At 36.9% G+C, this 23,748-nt stretch overlaps 1 protein-coding gene across 1 annotated transcript in view; it reads left to right on the forward strand.

Moving 5' to 3' along the window:
- The window catches only part of LOC145672053 (rho guanine nucleotide exchange factor 10), a 423,449-nt gene that overhangs the window by 141,396 nt on the left and 258,305 nt on the right, over positions 1–23,748 (forward strand). Inside the window, exon 2 of the mRNA XM_081741266.1 lies at positions 10,919–12,094. Coding sequence (XP_081597392.1) covers positions 10,978–12,094 — 1,117 coding nt within the window. The 5' untranslated portion in view covers positions 10,919–10,977. The remainder of the gene's footprint in view (positions 1–10,918; positions 12,095–23,748) is intronic.

Raw genomic sequence — 23,748 nt, forward strand, 5'->3', positions numbered from 1 at the left:
CTCCACGGGTTGGCATCGCTGATCTGTCTTGATTTAATTTCTATGCCTATTCTTTCTCTCTTTTTCTTAACAGTGTTGAATACTTTTACCATCTTGCCTTTTAACCCATCAATTTATGTATGGGAAATTATAAAAGTAGTTTTCTTTGCAACGAACTGCAAAATTTAATGGTTCGATTTTTCTTCTTCTGCAAATGTTTTTAGATGTCCTTTACTTTGTGCAATTTTAATATTTAATTAACTCTGGCAATGGCAGAGAAGAGAATCACACAAAACTTATATGTGTGTGATATAGGAAGCCACCGTTATCCGTTAAAATGTTAACGGATTTGGCTTCATTAACGAACTCGGCCCACATAATTGCAGTAATATGGGTCAGAATAGGGAAGAGTGGAAAAATGCGTAAAACCGATTGAAATATACGGACCAACATACAAGACTAAGTGAATAAACAGTTCATGAAAATGATAAGTTTGGCTTAGCGTAGGGAAGAGTTAAAGGGTGTAAAACTGATTAAAATACACGGAGTAAATAATACAAGACGAAGGGAAGAAAAAGTACATGGAAGTGAAAAGTCTGGGTTAGGATAAGGAAGAGTAGAAAGTTGCATCAAAGCAATCAAAAGATTGCTGACCTGAGGAGAAGAGGGGAAATGTTTGCCTCCACATAAACTTATCTATATTAAGTGGAAGCTGCGGATAATACAGTATACTATAATCATGCTCTTATCCACTGCGTTTAGAATGTTTGTCTCCGTGTCATTTGCTTTTCGTGGAAATACATACTTCTGCGAAAAGTAGATATCATAGTTTAGCCAATGAGCTCTTATAACTCCATTTTTTTTTCTTTTTTGTTCGATAACCTAACATATGACGTGTTTTTTCTTTCCGTAGAAAAGTTTACGACATTTTGTTTATTTTAATTTTATTTTTTTACGTTATGCTGGTATGATTTGGAAGATCAAACGTTTTTTAAGTTACATTCACTTATACTTTTATATATACATGGGTCGGCTAAAAAACTTGACAGTTAACGAAGTCGTGCTACTTTTGGTAATTTAACACAGAAAAAACTTTACTATTTTCTTCTATTTATTTAACGTACTTTGACTTTAGAAAATAGATAAATAGATTTAGAAATGAAACAGATAAGTACCAGCTATGTTCTTAAAAACATGTAATATTTATATTTATAATTACAAGATTGCGTTTGAATGCGACGAAGGACTCCCTTTTCTACAAAGAAAGGGTGACCTTAATATACATTTGGTCCACAGTAAATTAAGCTCACTGGAATAAATTTCTGTAGTTTAAATTAGCAAATATCAATGTATAATCATTTATCCTTTATTTTGTAAGTTGACACACTTTTCTTTAGATTAAATTACAAAATTTGCTGCTTTTTTTTTATTATTTACAAATTTACAAGTAAATTTATAAGAAAATATATTTTTATTGATAAAAATGTAATTTTACACCATTTCATATGAGTAATTTTACATCATAGGTGAAAATTAATTTACATAGAGGCTTGGCAAGCAAATTACCACCGGTTTTTGTAAATTTACCTATGAATTTTTTTTACAGTGCATGTTCTGTTATACGGTAAATTTTATTTTTTTTTCTCTCTCTCTCTCTCTCTCTCTCTGTCTGTTTAGCGCTGAAAACTACTGTTTTGTTTCTTATATGGAGCCCTAGGCAGAAGTTTGCCGCTAGAGTTGTATAGTTCGCTCACTTAGTATCAGTGGCGTGCGAACGGAAATTAAGGTTAGTGTAAAGGGACAAGTTTTGCCGATAGATGTCACTACAGTCTTCGTATCTCTCCCATGTATTTTTTACCTTTCACAAAAATTTACAATTTCCTTTACAAATTTCAACGTAGAGGCTTCAAATTTTTAGAGAAGGAACTTCATAACCTATTAAAGGGAACAATCCGTGCCGATTTTTTATTTAGAATTTTCTTCATTGTTGAAACAGTTCCATTGTTAAAGATTTGGATATCTATTTCAACAATCAAGCCATTTCAACAATGAAGAAAATTCTAAATAAAAAATCGGCACGGATTATTGCCTCCGATAGATTATGAAGTTACTTTTCTAGAAATTTGAAGTCTGTAGGTTGAAATATGTAACGGAAATTGTAAATTTTCGTGAGAGGTAAAAAATACGTGGAAAAGATAGAAGATTGTACTGCCATCTATCGACAAAACTTGTCCCTTTAAACCAACCTTAAGCTATGTCAAGTGCTGTGGCCCAAGAGACGAGAATTTTTGTCTAGTCTCGTTCATCTAAGCCTTAGATATCAAGCACTGTTTTACTGTTACACGATTGATAATGTAAAAAAAAACTATAAATTGACAAAGCAATTGCCTAGAACCAACCAAAGGCGTGTTCCAAACAAATTCCTACATGAGGAAGCTCATAATATCTAGGAATATTAGTAGAAAAAGCAAAAATAAATGAAATCTTTCAATTTTAAATCTGACGGTTATCTCCTGTAGGCTAATGGAACGAAGGCGTGGCTAGAAATGAGAGAACAGCAAGAAAACTCACGTACACGATGTTGTCCACCATAATTTCATATAACTAAGGATCGATCCAGGAACCATTCGCAGGCAAGATATAAGTGTTGTATCACTGCCCCCCCCCCACTTCCCGTGACCCAAATTTATTACGTGAGATGAGAAGTAACCGTTATTCTTATGCTTATGTACTTAGTTTAATACATATATAAAGTTTAAAAATGTAATTTAAATGAAGGAGAGACAGGAAGTTTATGAAGACGATTCGGAGGTGGAGTGTCCCACCCCTCCGTGTCTGGCCGGAAGTTCTAAGAATGTGTTGAAGACAAAGGGAGGAAACGTAGTAGAGCGGAGAAGTGGCCCAATAGCCAATGAATTTGAATCTTCTCCTGCTTATAGCATAGGAAATTATGAAGACATCTAATGCAAAGCTGTTACACTTGTCTCAGAAGGGGATTTGTATTATTCATCAGTCTTTTGCATGCATTTTTTCAACTAATTTGTGCTTTCTCCAGTTCGAAGAAATACAGGTTAGTAATGGAAAATAAAACAAATAAAATAATGGAAAATAAAGGATGACGTAATGGCGTCAATAAGCTTTTTGTCTCAAGAACGGTCTTCAGAATGCTCCCAGCCCCGTTTCCTCCATTATTTTTCAAAATATTGCAAAAACCAAAGAATAATGCAAATTTTTCTATGTAAAATTATTTAGTTGAAAGAGTCTGTGTTCTTGATGCTAGGGCCGTTAAAATTCGAATAATAGATCCTTCGGGTATTCGAATAATATTTCTAACAATTATTCGGATAATGAATAGGTATTCGAACGACAATTATTCGGATAATGAATAGGTATTCGAACGACAATTATTCGGATAATGAATAGGTATTCGAACGACAATTATTCGGATAATGAATAGGTATTTGAACAACAGTTATTCGAATAATGAATAGGTATTGGAACTAGAGTTATTCAGATAAGGAATAGGTATTTGTATAACAGTTATTTGGATAATAAATAGGTATTGGAACTAGAATTATTCGGATAATGAGTAGGTATTGAACTAGAGTTATTCGGATAATGAATAGATATTGAAACTAGAGTTTTTCGGATAATGAATAGGTATTGGAACAACAGTTATTCGGATAATGAACAGGTATTTGAATAACATTTATTCGGATAATGAATAGGTATTGGAACTAGAGCTATTCGGATAATCAATAGATATTGAACTAGAGTTATTTGCATAATGAATAGGTATTGAAACTAGAGTTATTTGGATAATGAATAGGTATTGAAACTAGAGTTATTAGGATAATGAGTAGGTATTGGAACTAGAATTATCCGGATAATCAATAGGTATTGAACTAGAATTGTTCGGATAATGAATATGTATTGGAACTAGAATTATTCGGATAATCAATAGGTATTGAACTAGAGTTATTCGGATGATGAATAGGTATTCGACGCGTGCTGCAATCTCGAATCTTCCTTCTTTCCGGAAAGCATCTTCTCCTTTTCCTAAGCTCAAAACTACTTTAAATACATTGACGGCAATGCAGTACAATAAAAAATAAATAAATAAATAAAAAACTGACAACACGCTATGACGAGTGCTTGAATGTATATGGGCATACGATAATCTGTGGCACGGCCCATATGATTTAAAGTGGAGTAGCGGATGTAGTTTCTGTACTGGGAATATTTTGACCACATAATTTGTCGTTTGTATTGCGCTCCAAAACAGTCTTTTTTTCTGGATGTCTCTCGTGCTTAATTTCTTTAATATTTATAAATACATAACTTTAAAACTTCAACATTTCTAGCATTTCTAGTTTACACAATAATTCAGTCTTTATTTTACGTTCACATCACTTATCGTCGAAAGTGGTATAAAGTGTCAATGGATCCCGTAATAGTATCTACATATTATTTATAAATACTATAAATTAATACTTTTTTTGCTTTTTTTTCTTTTTCCATAAAATAAAGAAACTGTGACAAGTGAAATTATGCATCATATCTGACGAATTTCATATGTCCGTTACACAAAAACGGATTAAAAGAAAGTTAAGAGAAAGTGTATTAAAAACATATTACTTTACAATGAAACAAATCTTTTTTTTTTTTTCGCTTTAAAACTGGAAAGTGAAATGTTTTGTTATGACAAAAATGGTGTTAAAGGGATTAATATTGTTATGTATCGACTGTGAGGTTACAGTTAAGTATTTGTACAAAATGACGAAATACGTTTCATATTACAGCATTTTATTTGAATTTAAGGATAATGAGCAAATATACAACATATAGTTATGTGAGCGACCACATAATGAAGTAAAATAATTTCTAATATTGAAATAAATGCACTAAATAGCTCATTATTAAGTTAATGTATCTTATGATAATAAAGGAAGATTGTTGTTTAGGCTTTCTTTTTTTATTTCAAATTTAAATTTTCTTCTCATCAATGTATGTAAGTTTCCATGCTGGATATAAATATATGTTTGATTTAGTAATAATGCAATGTAATAATGATGTTACTTAACTGTTAGAAGGGCATATTTAAAAATTTAGTATCTAAGGTATTCATAAAATAGCAATAATAATGAAAACACAAATGAATTTTCGAAATAGTTAACACCTTTGATGGACATTGTTTTTATTATTGCACTTTGATTAAAATGCCTATCGTAAAGGAGAGGGAAGGAAGGGGATTTAAAATGAAACGATTTTTTTTTTTAAGTTTTACGTCCAACGCTTATGCCGGCTAGGCTAAAGGAGACGGTGATTATGAGAAATGAATGAAATAGTGGAATGAAGACAGTGGGAGGAAATGGGAGGTTCCCGAAAAAAACACGCACACGGTGTTTGTTCATCACAAAGCTCACTTGGCGCGAGCTGGGATCGAACCAGGGACCGCTGGCACCAGAAGGTGAACGCTTTACCACTGAGCCACCGCAGCCCAGGGAGGGTATTTAAATTTCTCACAAGGAATAAGGGGTGGGTGCACCGTTTGAAATTAATTTAGAAGAAATTGAGCTCTTGGCTAGATGGAACTTGGTTTGCATCGTTTCACTTGTCGGATGGAAGATGGTAGTCACCGGATGATGTTGGCATTGCGGCGTCCACCCGGCGTCGTGAGGACAACTGGGAAGCTACATAAAAAATTAGCGAACTATGCTCTAGAAAGCCACGTTTAGGGCGATGAGAGCTAGTGTGCTGACTACACATCAGCTAAAACCATGAGTACCACAAGCCGATTGGTAATCCTTGTCACCGGACTGCTAGGCCAAGAGTTTAGTTATTTTTTTAAAAAATGTTATTAGAAGAGGTGAAAGTCAATGCACTATGATAATTTAATATATATGCAGTGTATGAAATATGGATTAGTGTTCTGGGCTTTAACAAGCTAATCTCTTAAGGATTTGTCGTCAGTTAGAAAAGTTATTTTCTATCTCTTTATTATGTGTGTTTGGTGGGTGGTGTCGCCCTGCTCTACAACTTTCACCATCACAAGATGTATATTTATATATCTTTGTACAATGACAAAACTGAATAGATCATTCCATCCTCCGTATCTTTAGAAGGTGGAGGTCCAATTTCAGATCACAATCAGATTACTCAGGGAGTTCCTCTAACGAAGAATTGCACACCTTGCGTAATTTTTTTTATATATGTTTCAGAGAGAACAACTTACACTCTTACGATATTATTTGTTAGTTTGTTGCGAAATGTTACATTTTCTTATCACCTTTCTGTTGCATAATTTCATATGTATACTCTTGTGTTTTTGTTCTGTCAGCATTGGAAGCCAAGGCCAGAAAACACTTTACCGTGTTGTACTATAATCTCTGACTGGCTTTAGACCTTCGAACGCTGAAGCGACACGGAGGTTTTTTCTGATTTTAGTACCAGGTGCTAAACGGTGGTGACCAACCAGATTGTTTTGGACCTCGTGAATTGATGAGTAATACTGTAAATATATCATCTTGTATGTTCTGTAAAATTTTTAGTGAAACTACAAGGAATAGTTGGCAAATTATAGTCAAACGTACTATAAATATAAAAATTCTTATTGCATAGTAGTTGTGCTCATATCGTTTCTGTTCGGCGATAGTTTTCATTGTATAGTTGCCACTCTTATAATATTTCCAATCATAGAATGCCGAGAGTAACAGTACTTACAATATTCCCAGCCGGAGAATTAAAAATATTACATTCGATAGTAGTCCCATTTATAATGTCTCCAGTTGGTGAATATTGAAAAATATTGCATTGTATAGTAGTGGCGCTCATAATGTTTCCAGTGGGCAATTACTGAAAAAAAAATATTACATTGTATAGCACCTGCGCTTATGTGATTTCCAGTTTGGAAATTCTTACTAAATAAATAAATATAGGGAAGAACGGTACTTGCTATTAGTGAATACGCACGACGACGATTAAGAACAAGTGAATCACAATGGAAGAATTAGTGGAATGAGAAAGTAGGAGGAAACGGAAGTACCCCGAGAAAACCCACGGACACGATGTTATCCACCACAAACTTACATTGGCCGGGAATCGAACCAGGGCTCCCATGCATCAGAGGTAAGCGCTTTACTACAGAGTCATTGTGTTCCCTCCTCCCCTTTCGTTTCAACAAATTGGCAAAGATCTGAGCGCGGCTACTATACAAAAGCGTCTCTCTTCCTTTGTGTTTATCGTAATAATTCTTTTCAGAAACGAAAAAGAAGACTTGAATTTATCATTGCATGGTTCTTAATGCTTAAATACTGGGATTATTTTGTGTAGCTTGAGGTAACTAATTTTAAAAAAATAACACCTAGTTGACGCACGTATGAATGAAATCACCGTGAAGAGCAGAGAGCGGAATAATCAAGTTTCTCTCCCCGCTGAATGAGTGGATCTATATGTAGTCAACAAATATTCTTAGTAATCCTATAAAGTTCCTAATTTATGGAGAGATGCCTTTTTTTACTTTACGATGCAGGAAATTCCTCTTTTTAACAACGTATTATACAATGGATGAAATCATGTCATGACTACACCAATTCAATGGAAATATTTGATCATCTTTGGTGGAACAGGTTGAAATCAGGTGACGCATAAAAATCACAAGTGAGACAAGGATTTTTTTTTTTTTTTTGCTGTACCGTCGATAGGACATTGCCTAGTCCCTTTTGAAATATTCGTTCTTAATCAAGGTTTAAATATAATTAACAGTAGCAACTTCTTCTATTATGGAAAAATCTTTCGTAAATGATTTTAAAGCTATGGTGTAACAGCCCTTTGTAGGACTAAGCTGCTGCAGCGCCATCTGTTAGCGACCGGCTGAACTACGGCCAGCCTAGCAACGAATACGCGTATCAGAAGTGCCTCCGGAGTTTTTTTTTTTTTATTCACATGACTCCCCAGTTTACCTTGCTGCGCAGGGTGGGCGCCGAAAAGTAGGAAGCACCGGCCGGGAGTCGAACGTGAGTCTAACGCTCAAACCACGAAACTATGAGTTCCCGTGTATTTAAGGAGTTTACCCTATCTATGTGTCCGTCCGGGAGACATGAAATCACCAGAATTATCAGTCGATCACCAGCAAGTTTGGTCAGAATGTGGAGGATCAAAAGTTAGGATCCAAGTTTGCTTTTAAAGGCGATACTCAAACCGGAAGTGCTAGAAATTCACACTACAACTTCCGGTTTCGACAGTATCTGAACAGTAAGAAGTATAACATATACCAAGAAGCGCTTTTTGGAATTGATTTAGCGTTCTAAGAATAGGCACCATCTTCCCTCCTAACCCGCTATTCAAACCAGAGGTGGCAGAAATCAAGCTCTTCCGGTTTTAACGTTGATTGTTATAGATTAAAAACGGTAATATATAGCGAGAATCGGTTTTCTGCAATGAATTAAGTGTCCCAAGTATATATTCCGTCTCCACTCTAATCTTTCTACTAAACCCGGAAGTAGTAGAACTATGTTACCACTTCCGGTTTCAGTAATGATCTAAACAGCAAACACGATAAGAGATAATGAGAATCGGTTTGTTGGAATCGATTTAGCGTTATAAGAATAGGCACCATCTTCTCTCCTAACCCTCTATCCAAGCCGGAAATGGCAAATCAAGCACTTCCGGTTTTAATGTTGATCGTTATAAAGTAAAAGCGGCAATACATACCGAGAATGGGTTTTCCGCAATGAGTTAAGTGTCTTAAGTTTATAATCCACCTCCACTCTAATATCTGTACTAAAACCGGATGTGGTTAAACTGCCACTTCCGGTTTCAATATTTATTGAGAATATAGCACGCAATACAAACCAAACTCCGTTGCATGTTGTACGCATGGCAATGCTGCTGTGACTTATTATCTCATCATTTATTTTCTTATATACATTATTGATCAACAACAGATTTGTTCTCCGAATTTTTGTTCTAAAAAGTAGTTTAAGTTTTTTTTCTTGGAGGGGAGAGGGACGAACTTTTGATTCTTCAGCTGTGGTAGCCATTAACTTGGGAAACAAAGACGTATGCACTATATTTCACACGCGTACTAAGCTCGTTAAAGTTACAACAAAACCAAGTTTCATGGAAATAAGGTGTTTATATAGCCGAGATCAGCTAACATACTGGTCGTGTACGATTTTTTTTTTTTTTTTTTTGAGAAAAATCAAATCAAGGGGCGAGAATTAACGATAACTTTAGTAAATATTTGAACGACTTAAAGTTATAGTGGTGTAAGCCACATTTCCGTTGTTTTCCACAAATTAGCACAAAAGGTATTTACTGAAATAAATCCGGGTACAAAACAGCTGTTTCCTTAATCACTAGAACTTCCATTACCATCCATTGGTAGTTGAATGACTTACGTTTTCTGTCAGCAGATTGACTTGTCTAGATTCGGTTTCTGTGTCTAAATCTTTTCTTTTTGAAAAAGTAACTTACACCAGTGTGTAAATTTAACTAGTCGACATATATTCGATTCGAAACTTTTATCTGTTTCGAGATCATATCTATTACTTGGGGTTGAAACCGGTCGAAGATAAAGGGTCTAAAAGAGCTAAATTACATTCCAACTAGGAACTTTCTATACATAATATAATTTAAAAAAAAAAATCTATGCAAACTTTTTGTTATTATCAGTTTTGATGGAATACGGTACTTATATTCCCAAGACTTCTGAGTCATTGACATCTTAAAAGGCGTTTCATCGTAAATTTCAAAATAATAATAATAACAATAAAATTATGAAACAGCGTGAAACATAGATTCAAGAGTTGCAGCTTAGGTTAAAATCTATCAAAGATAAGAGGCTGAATTTATCCCACGTTAGGCCTATATAATGTACAGATTCCTAGACATTGTCCAATTATTATGAATCATAATGAGTGTTTTGTTTCAGTGTGTATGTATATTTTTTTCCGATTTCAAATTCTCTATATAAGAAATTGTTTACACCACGTAACATGTCAAGGGATTAGAAACCCCTCTTGATCTAGTGGCTAGCATGCTTAACTTCGGTTCGCATGGTCCCGGGTTCGATTCCCGTGGGGGTACATTTAAACGATCAAAGTGGTTCGGGTTTCACTATAATCAGGTCCACGTCTACTTTAGCCAAGCAGGTATAATCGTGCGACGTTAAACTAAATCAAATCAAACCATGTCAAGGAATCCTAGATGACTGTTCCTGATTTATGTTAATGGTTAATACGATGTATTTTAATAATAGTAATAATAAATATTGTCACTTGCATCAGAATATGTAAATTAAACGATTTTATACTAAGTAGTAGGGTCTATAGTAAAGAAAGGGTACTGGAAACTTATGAAACAAAATTAGTGTTATTTTTCGCTGTTGGTGTCCTTTAGTCGTGGTGATCATTGAAATCAGGAGTGTCATTTCAGATTTTGCTTGGGGGGGGGCAAAACCCCTCGATATAAGTAAAATTTCGCGTTTTTCACTCATTTACTACTACTCTATTAATAAAATCTATATAAATCTCAACCTCAGGGGGTCAAATGCCCCTCCCTGCCCCCCTAAATGACGCCCCTGATTGAAATTGCAGGTTTGCGACTCAATATCTCTGTTCTGGTTTTTCCCTCTTCTCCTCTCCATTGACAAATTGTATTATTACTTCTGGGTGGAGTCAGATTGGGTGGAAATAAACTCCTCGAATTCTCTTGGAAGGAGAAAGAAGGAAAAAAGTGTGTTTGCAGTTCTTACACGTAATCACGTTCATGATAGCAATAATTGATGTTTGGTTCACCAATTGTCACACTCTTTGATTGGTTTTTATTTTGTTTTGCTTCGTAGAGAAATTTAATCCTTTCTTTTCCAGTGGTTGACATTACAAGCCTTGTTAATTACGTGTTGTAGATGGTAATATTTGTTTTTTTGTTTTTCCAGGTGCAGCTACTGTCGACGCTGGGGTTTAGAGGGAGAGAGCCTAATGGGCGACCACATCAATGGATCAGCAGCAACAGCAGCCACTGTTGCACGAAGTGGTGATCGACAACACGATCTTTTCGGCTCGTTACGCCACGCCCCCTCACCCAAGTAAACGCCCGACATTTGAATTTCCTCCGCCGCCCGCGTATCCTCCACCGCCACCTTTGGAGAACGAAATTGAGAACGGTTTTGCCATGTTTCGTGCGGGGTGCGAAGCCATGCGGCTTCCTTCTATTTCATCGAGTCGAGCGACGCGCCAGTGCTGGGCTCAAGAGGAAGAAATGCTTCTGGAGATGTTGTGTGCAGAGAAAGAAGAGGACCGAAGTATGGTGGAAGACGAAGGATACGTCCCGGATGTTTTAAATGCCCCCATCACAAGTTATTACCCGGAGGACGAACATGAGTACTCGTACGCCTATGACTCCAATCTACCCCCTGCAGTTATGCTTCAAAATCATAATCCTTATCATCACCATCATCATCACCACCATCATCAATACCAGCGAGGACACTACCATCAAAGAAATGGCGACTCCAGGCATGGCAATCGTCATACGTATATCAGTACATACGGTGTCGAAGAGAACATCTATGAAGAAATTAGTGAAGTGCAGAATGCTTTTCGTAATCCGGACGATTTTGCCGATAGCATTGACGACTTCCCTCGCCCACCGCACCTGTCGCGTCCATGTAGTCGTCAACAGCGTTCCGGGGACGGTGTCATTGAAGAAGTGCGTAAAGTGCAAAATTGCCACAAGAAAGTTCTTGGAGAACTGAATCTAGCCGTCGAGGCTATGTTGATGCCTTCCCGACCTCTGGAGGACATTGACCTCCCAGTGGGTCCAACAGATGAGCTTCTCACTCCAGACAGTGGTTTCCAGAGCGGTTCCGGGTATGTTGGTTCAAGGGCCCCTGACACACCGCGATCATCGAAGAGTTTCCCTCGCACTGGGGGCCCGCCCCCGGCGCTGGATAATGGCCATCAGCGGCTTCATAAATGTGAATCATTAGACATGAAACAACTCCCCCCGCAGTCTTCTGCTCGTCGAAGGAGCTTACGTCATGAGCTGGAGAAGAATCTCGGCTTTTTCGGCCGGAAGGGGTGGCGATTCCCGGGCTTCGGAAGTCATAAAGGTAAGTAATTTATAGATAATTTCTTCCAGTTGATTCCATAGAATTTCATCACCATATCTTTCCATGTGTTTTGCAATTAAGTGACTTTTTATAAAGTCTTATAATATCCCTAGTTTATACAGCCCTTTTTTATCTGTGTAGCCAGTGAACCTGTATTTTTTTTTCCGTACTTCTTGGAAGGGTACTCATAAAATTGGAAGAGTAGGGGAAGGAGGCTAAAGTAAAAAATTGTTTGAAATGTTTAAATAATTTTGTAAATAAAGTTTATTATATAGGCTATACCTAGGTATATCGTGCGCATGTATTAAGGTGTATTATATAACTATTGATCTCTTGAATTTGCTTCAATTGTTTTGAATACTGTCCCTCCGTACAAAATACATTGAAAATGCAAAGGGCACGTGCTGACATCTATTGGTCCGAGTCAGCCTTTAGACTTAGCTTAATAAATATTACTTGAAGGAAGATAGTCTAACAGTAAGACATTGCACTTGTAATACGTATGCGGGCAAAGAAATAAAATAAATTACCCATGTCAAGTAATTGATAGATCAGCCTTGGCAATAGAAATACCGTCCTTCCGCATTCTGTTTCATTCGGCGAAATAAATATAATTCATATATATATATATATATATATATATATATATATATATATATATATATATATATATATATATATATATATATATATATATATATATAAAACGATTTTTTCAAGGTCTTGTGACAATATTTATGTGAATAGATAGAGAAAATCGATGCGTTCCACTTGAATGCTCTACTTCGTTCCGCTTTTTGTGGTTGTTAAGTATAGAATGGAACGTGGATAACTGACAATACCAGTGAACTAATATACATCTATACCTCTTGAATATTCCGGAAGGTGTTGAGTTAACCTTTGATATTATGATTATTTATAGTGTATTAAATCATCATTAAGATAAGTAACGCACTTGTGGCATTTCTTTTCAGGGCGCTCAAATTGTAGCTATGTCATTTCATAAAATTTAATTTCTATATACAGGATGTTGATAGACTGTAAGACGTGATTAACGTGTAAGACATGATTTCTCACCTCAAAATAAGAAGAAAAGAAAAATATCATATGGACCTATGGGGAGAAATGCACAGTTTCACCGCTAGGGCTATCCGAAAGCGCAGGAAAAATATATTGCAAAAAGTGTTATTTCGAATGCGATGCAAGGAACCGTGAAACTTACGGTAGCTAACACTGCCGACTTTCCGCTGACACATTATGTATTCACCGGTGTCAAGGCTTACCTTAAATTAGAACATAGCTTAGAAGTGTAGCTATGAGTATAGTGTACGCGCCCTTCGTGCAGGAGACCGGGTTTGATTCCCGGCGGTATCTTATGCGGTTCAGATCCAACGTTAAGCTGTACATCCAAATTTTATACGTATAGACTCCTGGTGAACGGGACGATAAACTCAAATGAAATGAAATTATTGTCTGAGAATTCTGTTAGGAGCAAGTCTGGGAATTAAACCGTGTGCGGAATCCTTTCGTACACATTGCTGAAATACTTATGCATTTTTGGATGGCGATTGTGACTTTCTTTACGCTCATTTGGACAACCACTCGCAGAAATGGCGTGGATCAATGAAAACTTGACTCACGACTCACTGACCCGCCACCCATCGTGACCCATGACTCACCATGACCCACCACCTATCGTGACCCATTGACTCACCATGACGTACCACCCACCGTGACCCACTGATCCACCATGATCCACTCTGACCCACCAACCACTATGAACCACTCTGACCCATTGTGACCAACTCCGACCCACTAAAACCCATCGTCATCAACTCTGACCCATGATTCACGCCCTGCTCTCAACTGACTAAATAGAGTTTACACTTGTAATAAAACAAGGCTGTGAAATTATCACTAATCGGAGTTCGCATTTCTACGGTCAATTGCTCAAGCACCGCTCTGTTACAATACCGATGGATCTGACCTTTACGATATAAAATAGTAAAGTGTTTGTCATGGGGCATATTACAATGAATATCAATTTAATTATCGTATATAATTATTTCTTTGTCGAATTACAGATATTTTTCATTTTCAGTGATAAATAGGATAAAATCGAGGTAAAACGGGCCAACATAAGGGGAAGAAAAGTGTAAAATTCGACCGTGTCTCAAAAGCCAAGTACAGTAGAGCGTCGATTATCCGAACGTCGGTCAACCGAACGACCACTTAACCGAACTGTGTACTCGCTCGCACATGTTACTCTCCCACCCTACCGTCCATCATCCCCCTCACTCCCAAACCAAGTTTCCCACAGTAGTCGCCGCACTGAGCCACCGCTGGCGGAACATTGCTTCTAATGGGGCCTTCATAAGGCGCTGCTGACTGGCCAAGCCGCCAGTCGCTGTGTTTCAACAATCATCACACTTCTGTCGGTTTGGCACTGGCTGTAGAAGTACAGTACAGTACAGTACAGTTCGATTATCCGAACAAACCAGTTTTCCGAACACCCATGTCCCCCTATTACTTCGGATAATCGACGCTCTACTGTAGCAAGTCCTATTGCTATTACAGTATTACAATATTACAAATATCAATATCAAAAGGCCTGGAGTTCTTTTTTCACTTAGATATACTAATTTCAGATAAGTAAATAGAAACAAATGAAAAAGGAAGAGAACTTGAGATCTTGAAAGTAAAACGTCAAATTCACCAGCGTTCAGAAGATGCTGTCTACAATGCACTAAGCAGAGTGGATCATGGTAGATCGGAGTAAGTCGTGGGTCGTGGTTGGTCACGTCCTGTTGAACCACGACTCATTGACCCACTTACAGATCTTGACCCACTGCCCCATTATATCTCTGGCTTGCAGTATTGGACATCCCCTGCACCCAAAGCTTAAACTTCTCCCAATAAAAATTTCGCGGTGCGTGCTTGATATGAGGAATCACATCGTTTCGTCGGAATAGTTCAACTCTGTATGTCCGTGGTGGCGTAGACGGTAAGGCATCTTCCTGCCCATCAAGCGTCTCGGGTTCGATCCCTGGTCGAGGAAAACTTATCAACTGCATCAGATAAGCAATGCATTTCGTACGAGATATTGAACTTCAGTTGTTCCTGCTGTATTTCATATTTTTGATTATCCATATCTTGCGATCAACTGAATGGATCAACGCCTTCAACCGAACTGGATTCTTAACTGCTGAATCTCTACATCAGCCGTGTGCAACAGCCGGCCCGCGGGCCATATGTAGCCCGCCTAACCCTGTCTTCCGGCCCGCTGGTCAGTTATTGAAAACAATAATTATTATATTTTTTCTTTTTTACAAAACCTGTTAAGAGTGAACTGAATTTTCCATCGACCACAGTGCGAAACGTGATAACGCCCTGAAGACAAGCACTTGGCAAGCGCAGGTACCTGGGGGAAATTTCCCTCGGTATAAGAACTGCTAGAAGTACCGACAAAGTTCTAAATGCATTATTCTGCTTCTCTTTAGTGAGTAAATATTTTGGTTACCAATATAACAGTTGTTTTGTGTTATTGTGATGTAAAATACGATTAACGTGTTCCATCATTTAATACTATACTATTCAATTGTCGTAAAAATGATATACCTACAGTGAGGCCCGCGACGCCATTTAGTGCTCTGTGATTGGCCCGCCCACTGTTCCAAGTTGCACACCCCTGCTCTACACCCTGACCAAAATTAATGGTAATCCATCAAGTAGTTCTTGAGACTTTGTGTCTCTCGGACGGACGGACAACCAAATAGACAGAATCATGGGCGTCATTTAGGGGGCAGGAGGGTGCAATTACCCCCTTCCCCCAAGAGTTTGAGGAATGCATATACTGTTATCGATTGTCTACTAATGTACTAGTACAAAACGTGAAAATCTTATATCGGTGGTGCTCTTGCGCCCCTCAAGCGAAGTCTGAAATGACGCTCGTGGACAGAATAAATATATAAACGCTGCTAAAGACAGTAAAGAGGATCATGCGAAGAATTTCCATATATGAGATAAGAATAGACACCATTAGTCACCGTTATCCGTTAAAATGTTAACGAATTATCTCCATTAACAAACCCCACTGAGATAAATGTTTTAGTTATCTATTTGAGAAAAACAGAATTCAAAAAATTCGCCTATATATATGGGATATGGGCAGTGTCGGATTTACGTATAAGCTAAACAGACTATAGCTTAGGGCCCCGCTCTCTTGGGGGCCCCAAAACTTTACAGTAAAAAGTGGATGTACATTTCCAAACTATGGGATAAAACAAAACAAGCTATAAAACTGACACACGGAGAAAAATGCATAATCCAGTCGGCATGTAAATGCTGTTTTTACCAGGTTACGCGCGTAACCACATTAAGTAATGCTGTTTCATCAGTAGTACGATCTACACCACCGTCCAGCGAAAATTTTGTATTCTGGGACCACCATTTCAAATCTAGAATTAACGCCATACCCATTCCGACGGTGGTAACTTAGGTATATAATGTTGTTACTACCTTCCTACGAGTGTCCCCTCTTGGTTGTTTCTAAATCTGTGACTCCCTATCTTACGAGAGTAATAGTTTTTAACACGAAATCAATCATGTGAATAAAATTATCCAATCACAGCGAGTCTAGTTCGACGCCGAACTCCAGACTTGGCATGGTGTTCCCACCTGCTGTATTTTTATACATGAAATTACATTACTTAAGGAGCGCACCCGTGTAAATACGATGTATCCACACGGAAATCCTAGTCCTTTTTTTCTCAGTGCATACATCAACAGTATTTTGTATAGTGTATGTTTCTATGATGTAAGCAATAGGGCCCCTTCGCTAACTTGCTCCCAGCAATATTACTAATTTGCTCATTTCTGCACATACGTTCTTCATGGACTGGTTGCATTGCAGCTGCAGACAATTTGTCATTGACGAAAAATAGCTGGGCACCATAACATTCAATAGCTTAGGGCCTTATCAAATGTAAATCGGGCTCTGGATATGGACTATGGACAACCACTGTTAGCCGTACGTTAAATGGATTGACTCCATTCGCATCCGTTCAAGAGTTATCATGTGGAGTAATGGACGGACGTACTAATTTCACAATATTACAATTCTCACTTTTACTCCTAATAAAAGAAACAATTTGTAAACCAATCTCTTTAAAAAACTGCATCATTGCTATAACGTTTAAAGTATTTATTTGAGGAACGTATAAGAGTATTGATTACAAGTATAATCGGCATTGAAAATTAATTGCAGTGTAGGAATGTTAGTAAACAAAAGCCAGACATAACATAAGCAATTACGTATTGAGGAATTCGTTCTGCCAAGGTAAGCGTCTAACATTTTATCTGAACAACGGGTGTCTACACACGGATTGAATGAACCTTTGAACTTGCCTTCATAAAAAGAAAAAAAAAATTTTTAGATAGAGTAGGTATAGAACGTAATTCAATGCGAAATCGTAATTGGTTCGTTGTTTTGGATTTAGCGTTACTTTGCAGCTCTGATGCAGGCAGTATCAATGTGGATCTACACAACTTAAGGGTCTTCACTACAGCGAAATTAAACTACCGCTAATTTTAGAGTTTTTCTGTAATATATTCAAAACAAATAAAAAAAATATTCGAAAAGCAGAAACGTAGTGAACTAGATAATACGATTTTTCATGTGATACCATTATTACGACTCATCCATCTGCTTTCGATTTGCAACTGTAGATAGATTTAGCATTTTTTGCGGGTTCTGTAAATAGCGGCATACCAAAAGCAGATAGGTGAATTGTGGTAAAGGTATCACATGCAAAATCGTATTGTCTAGTTTACTACGTTTCTGCTTTCTGAATATTTTTATTTGTTTTGAAGATATTACAGAAAAACTCTAAATTAGCGGTAGTTTAATTTCGCTGTAGTGAAACCCTTTAACTTGCAGTCGTAGTATATGTACTGCTTCTAGGAATCGAAACTGGGTCTCGTACGACAAAGGTGAATACGATAATTTGTCGTAATCTTTTATCTAAGTATTTTTTTTTTTTTTTTAAGTTTAGCGTTGTGCGATTATACACCGAGACTAAGGCAGTGATGATAAGGAGAGCGTGATTTAGTAGAATGAAGAAAGGAAAACCCCGAGAAAACGTACGCATACGGTGTTTGTATACCACAAACCTACTTGGCTAGAGTTGAGATCGAACCAGGGATCCCATGCGTCAGAAGTGAATACTATATACTTGAGCCACCACAACCACCAAATAAATAAATTCTCCAATCGGCTATTATTGGCATTTAACGAAAGAAGAAATATTGAAAGATATCTAATTGAGATAAAGAGAATAATATGCATGACTGTAGAACCTGATGCAACGTTTTCGAGAACATTAAAAAAAAACGAATTTTTGTAAACCTATCAAGTAGCAGTGCCACGTGTACACCACGTGAAAAAGTTTGGTTAGAATGTTGAAAGTATAACTGAATGGTATGCAGTCAAATTGGCGTTTAGGTATAACCGGGTGGGGGGCAATCCATTTGTAATACCATCTGGACCATACAATATCATGTATCAAGAGTGATCAACTAAATTTTGATTTTAGAGATGACACAGACTACCGTGGGCTTGCTCGTCGACTAGTAGACCGTGGACGACCCTTTGGTCACTCCTGAACACAATAGTTTTTAACCGGTGTCTGACGACTCACTGGTATGTTGCGATATTTTAGAATGTAAAAATCACGAAGCATTTAGTAGTTTAAAACCAATTTTGAGACGAGTTTCCAGAAGCAGCAATAATGATCATCGCCACAGAAACATATACGCTTACAGTATTATGATTTATACAGTATCACTAATAATAAAAATATCTGACAAGCATATCTCGAAGTCCTGGGCGCTCAGTAAAATGTGTCGTTAGTGATAAAAGGTTGGGAATCCTTGCGTTAACATACAGGGTGGCCCAAAAGTAGGTATACAGTCCCGTAATGACCAACTCATTGCTTTTTATATTATTTCTTATTGTTATCCATAAGATATACTTAGTTTTTTTATTATTATTTGTTCTTAATGTATTTTTACTTATATCTTAAGCTCGGAACAGCCGAAGCAAATACAGTAAACCTATAATGTAGGAGTGTATACCTACTTTTGGGCCACCCTGTATATTAACTAATAAGGAGGCTAGCAAACTTTGATGAAATTTGAATCCAAAAGAAATCAGGGTCAAGTGTAACACGCCCAGTCATTGTAAGCAGAACATGGCTAACTGTGATTTTTTATGTCAACGTCTGAAAAAGAATAAAAATGAAGGAAAGAAAGAATAAAAAAAGAACTAAGATTGTCATGTCTCGGGGAACTCATTTTAACGTTTCGGTCGTTGGTGCAATTTGTCTGTTCGGAGGTGAGATTGGAATTGTTGGATTTTGGGGGGGAAAGAGGCGTTGCTCAAAGCAGAACCCAATTTCTCACTTCTTTTTTTACTTTTTTCTGTCGGGTTTCTCGCTGCATGTCACGCCTCTGTGAGTTTCCAAACAAGCGTCTGCAACGAATGTCGTTGAGTCGATAGATATACCATTTCTTTCAATGATGCTGTCTGTTCCCTACTACTGCGCTCTGGAATCCACAAGGATTGCTTCTCACACATGTAACAGGGGCGGCGTAATTTCATTTTGAACGAGTGCATGTGCACCACCCAATTTCAAACAAAATCAATTATCAATTGTCACAAGCGATTGATTTTAATCAGAATACTTTGCATTGTTACAGATCTTACTTTTATGCCTTATGACTTTATTTCCGTAAGTATTTATCGCTTTATGTACTAAAGTCAGTTATTTTCAAAAATTACACTATGCTGCGACGGAACCATGGGAGAATCCCTGGAGAAAGTTAACACTTTATAGAAAAGTTTATTATTTTTAAATCTTTCAAGGCAGTAACAATAACTTTTTTTTCTGTATTTGACTTCAAGCAGTTGAAGTTCCGTAGGTATTTTTTTTCTTATAATGTAAAATACAAAGCTGCTTGGTAATACTATAAAAAAGTTAATTTTGTATTCATGTACCGTAGAATTTTAAATTACAGAACTACTGCGTCAAAAACTAAAAAAAAAAAAGAAAATAAATGAAATGAAATCTTTGAGTTTTACGTCCCACGATTATGCCGGTTAGGCTAAAGGATACGATGATTATGAGAAATGAATGAAATGGTGGAATGAAGAAAGTGAGAGGAAACAGGAGAACTCCAAGAAAACCCACGAGCACGGTGTTTGTCCACCACAAAGTTAACTTGGCGGGAGCAGGGTTTGAACCCAGGACTCCATGCATCAGAGGTGAACGCTCTACCGCTGAGTCACCGCGGCCCCCTAAAACTGAAAAAAAAAAAGATTTAACAACACTAACGTAATTAATGAAATATACTAGCAAAATTATTTCTGAAATCGGAAATAACATGTATTGAAAGTTTGCTTTTCCGCAATTTTTGGCTGCCCTAGAACTGAAATTATGCTCCCCCCCCCCCCCAGATCCATATGAACATTTTCTCTTACGTCGATGTGAGATATCGACTTTAATGTTTTGTTGTTATACTTTAATTCATTAACACCCTATATATATATACTTTCTCGGTGGAGGGACGTCATTTGGAGAGGTCAGGGGCCAATTGCGCCTCCCGAGATTGAATGATACCATGTACTAATAAAAACGTGAAACGTTTTACTGGATAACTGTGCCCCCTCCTCCGGAAGCAACGTCTGAAGCGATACTGCTGCCCCTGTGGACCATATGAATTTCTTTAGGATCCAATGATAATCATCGAAGCTGGACTATGAAACATATCAGCAGATGCTTACGGCAGAGTAACATGCTTATAGGCAGCCATACAATCTTTAGCGTGAATATGGTTGCATAACAGCACAGCACAGCAAAGTTTTGGAACACTTTCATAGTACTTTATACTATCTGTTGTTTATACATGTAGTTATTTTAATTTATATTAATTTATATTTTCATTCATCCTTTTTTCCATCTATATCTACCTCATTTTTCTAATCTTGAGTGTTTTTCATTTCAAGTTTTTCTCAGATTTTCCCCGTCTGCATTTTTGTTTCGAAATTCTTAGTATCTGTACTTTTTCAATGGCGGAAGTCTTCTAACTGCAGAAGAACTTCAAACAGAAAAATAGTGGGAGTATTGTGTAGAGAAAATCAAAGACGTAGTAGAAGCTGCGCAAAGGCACATGAATTCCTGGTATATTTTATTTATTCACGTTTCTTGTGGGACACGAATAATTAATGTGTATATATCTTTGGTAACGTGGTTCTGCGTAGAAGGAAGCCCTGTCCCTTCCTCCCCTGCAACGATGTATTTCCACTTTCGCTTTTTTTACTTTATAGAAGAGAAAACTAGTGTCTTTGAAAATTTATATGAAAGAATAGGACATCTACAAAAGTAATATTCTATCGAACTCTCTATTTACATATAAATTATATGGTTTCTTTTGTTCTTGGTGAGATTGAAAAAGTCGACCATTTCAATATCTGGGAAGTATTTTTGACGAGAGATGCTTACTGCACCAAAACGATCAGGTCAACAATTATCCAAAGAGGTTTTCAGCAAGAAAAGATCACTCCTAACACGGAGCCCTAACATTGGACCAAGGAAAAAGCTGGTTAAGTACTCTATATGGAGTATTAAACCGAATGGTTCGGAGATGGAAAGTTAGAGAAGAAATATTTAAAGAGCGTAAAAATGTGATGTTGGAAAAAGATGAAGAAGAGAAAACGGTAAAATGGGCGGAGTAACAAACGAAGATGTTTTAAAAGATAGGACAGAAGAGGACGCTTTTGAACGAGTAACTTCCATAGTTGCGGACAAATTGGTTTCTTCATAACGGTATAGAGGGAAAGATGGAAGGAAAGCGAGGAGTAGGAAGAAGAAGAACATAACTGATGGATGGTTTGAGAAATTTTAAGAAAATATTGGAACTTAAAACAGGAAACTGAAGTTCGAGAAACGTAAAAGAAATATTTCCAGACCCGAACCTAAGCGTATGGCTATTTAAGAATGCGTTACCCCCCGCAGCGAACGCAGCCAAGGTTGCTTCTTGGTAATTTTACTTTCGCCAGAGTTATAAATCATACTGTGAGCTAGTCATGGTTTCCGGGTCTTTTTGATAGGTCCAGGTCTATAATAGCAGAGTTCTAATACTCTGCACAAAGCATCTTCCAAGCAGCTGTTTCCTGCTGCCCCCTTGCCTGACAACACGTCTTTCCTCTTTTTTTTCTTCCTTTAGACATTTTTTAAACAGCAAGCGGTCTATTGTTCCGAAACGCACCAAATACTCTCGAGCTGACATTTTCTCCGCGTTTTTATTGCTTTCGCATTTCTGATTAGCCATCCATATTTACATACATGGTCAGCGTATTCCAAAATATACGCATGTGCAATAAAAACGCTTTGCAAAGGCTTATGAATAGCCACGGTTTAAGGGAAAAAATTTTCCTATTAGTTTCTGGATCTGCCGGCAGATTTTAAAATATTGAATAATAGCTTCCGTGATAAGCTTCAAAATCGAACGTATATTAAAAACTCTTTTTTGAGAAGGTAATTTGCTGTTTGCCTTTCGAGATTATTGTAGAAACTGAATTATTCGGTGTTAAATTCTGCATGTTTCTGTCTTGATAAAAGTGACTATTATATCACTAGAAAAATCAGATATCGATAAGAAAAGACAGTATCAGACGATTGATCATGAAAAGTAATTTTTCTTCCTTTTTTTTTAAAAAAAAGTAAAGATTTAATCAATTAGCAAAATACATATTGATAATTAATTATGAACAAGCATTCCCGAAGAAAGTAGGCAAACCACAACAATAAAGATTAAATGTTTTTTATAGTTGGAATTAACATTATTATTTTCTGTCCACAGTCTGTTTCACTTTCGCTTTTCACTGATTACATAAAATTGACACGGAGAAAGTATTTATTATATTCTCTATATCAATGGTTTTCAACCTTTCGACACTCGCGGACCGGGAGAAAACAATAAGGAACATCAAAAAGATGTAAAATGAACCAGATATACTATCTGCAAAATGCTGAGACATGAAATATAAAGATTGTTTGCGAGACCTTGAGTATGGTATAGAAATGTGAGTGCACAAAAGTTATTGTCTTGCACAAATGATCGAAAATGACCGATATTAGTGTCGAATCCATACTTTTCGGGATCGCTGAGACGAAGAGTGACACTTTCGATGCCGTTTAAATCCAAATTCACCGCGTTATATCCAAAATTAAACGTATTCTCCTCATGCGAAGAACAAATATTCTGCTAATTAATTATAAAAATCAAATCAGTATGTTACAATGTCGTGGGGATTCACGAAACTGTGTCAAAGAAAGGTTGAGAACCACTAGTCTAATGTCATAAGCGTAGCCAGAAATAATAATAGATATATAATAGAAATAACGGTAGATAATAAGACTATTATTATTATTATTATTATTATTATTATTATTATTATTATTATTATTCGTAGAATACACATTTACTTTTTTCTCTGACACTGTCCTCTCTGCATAACCATGCTCCCTTCCTTCCTCCTGTTCAGATTCCAAATGTAAAACCTTGGTTTTCCATTATTTGTCCACTGGTCACTG

Source organism: Thermobia domestica, chromosome 15 (assembly GCF_964235325.1).
Source record: "Thermobia domestica chromosome 15, izTheDome1.hap1.1, whole genome shotgun sequence".
Classification (NCBI taxonomy): Eukaryota; Metazoa; Arthropoda; class Insecta; order Zygentoma; family Lepismatidae; genus Thermobia; species Thermobia domestica.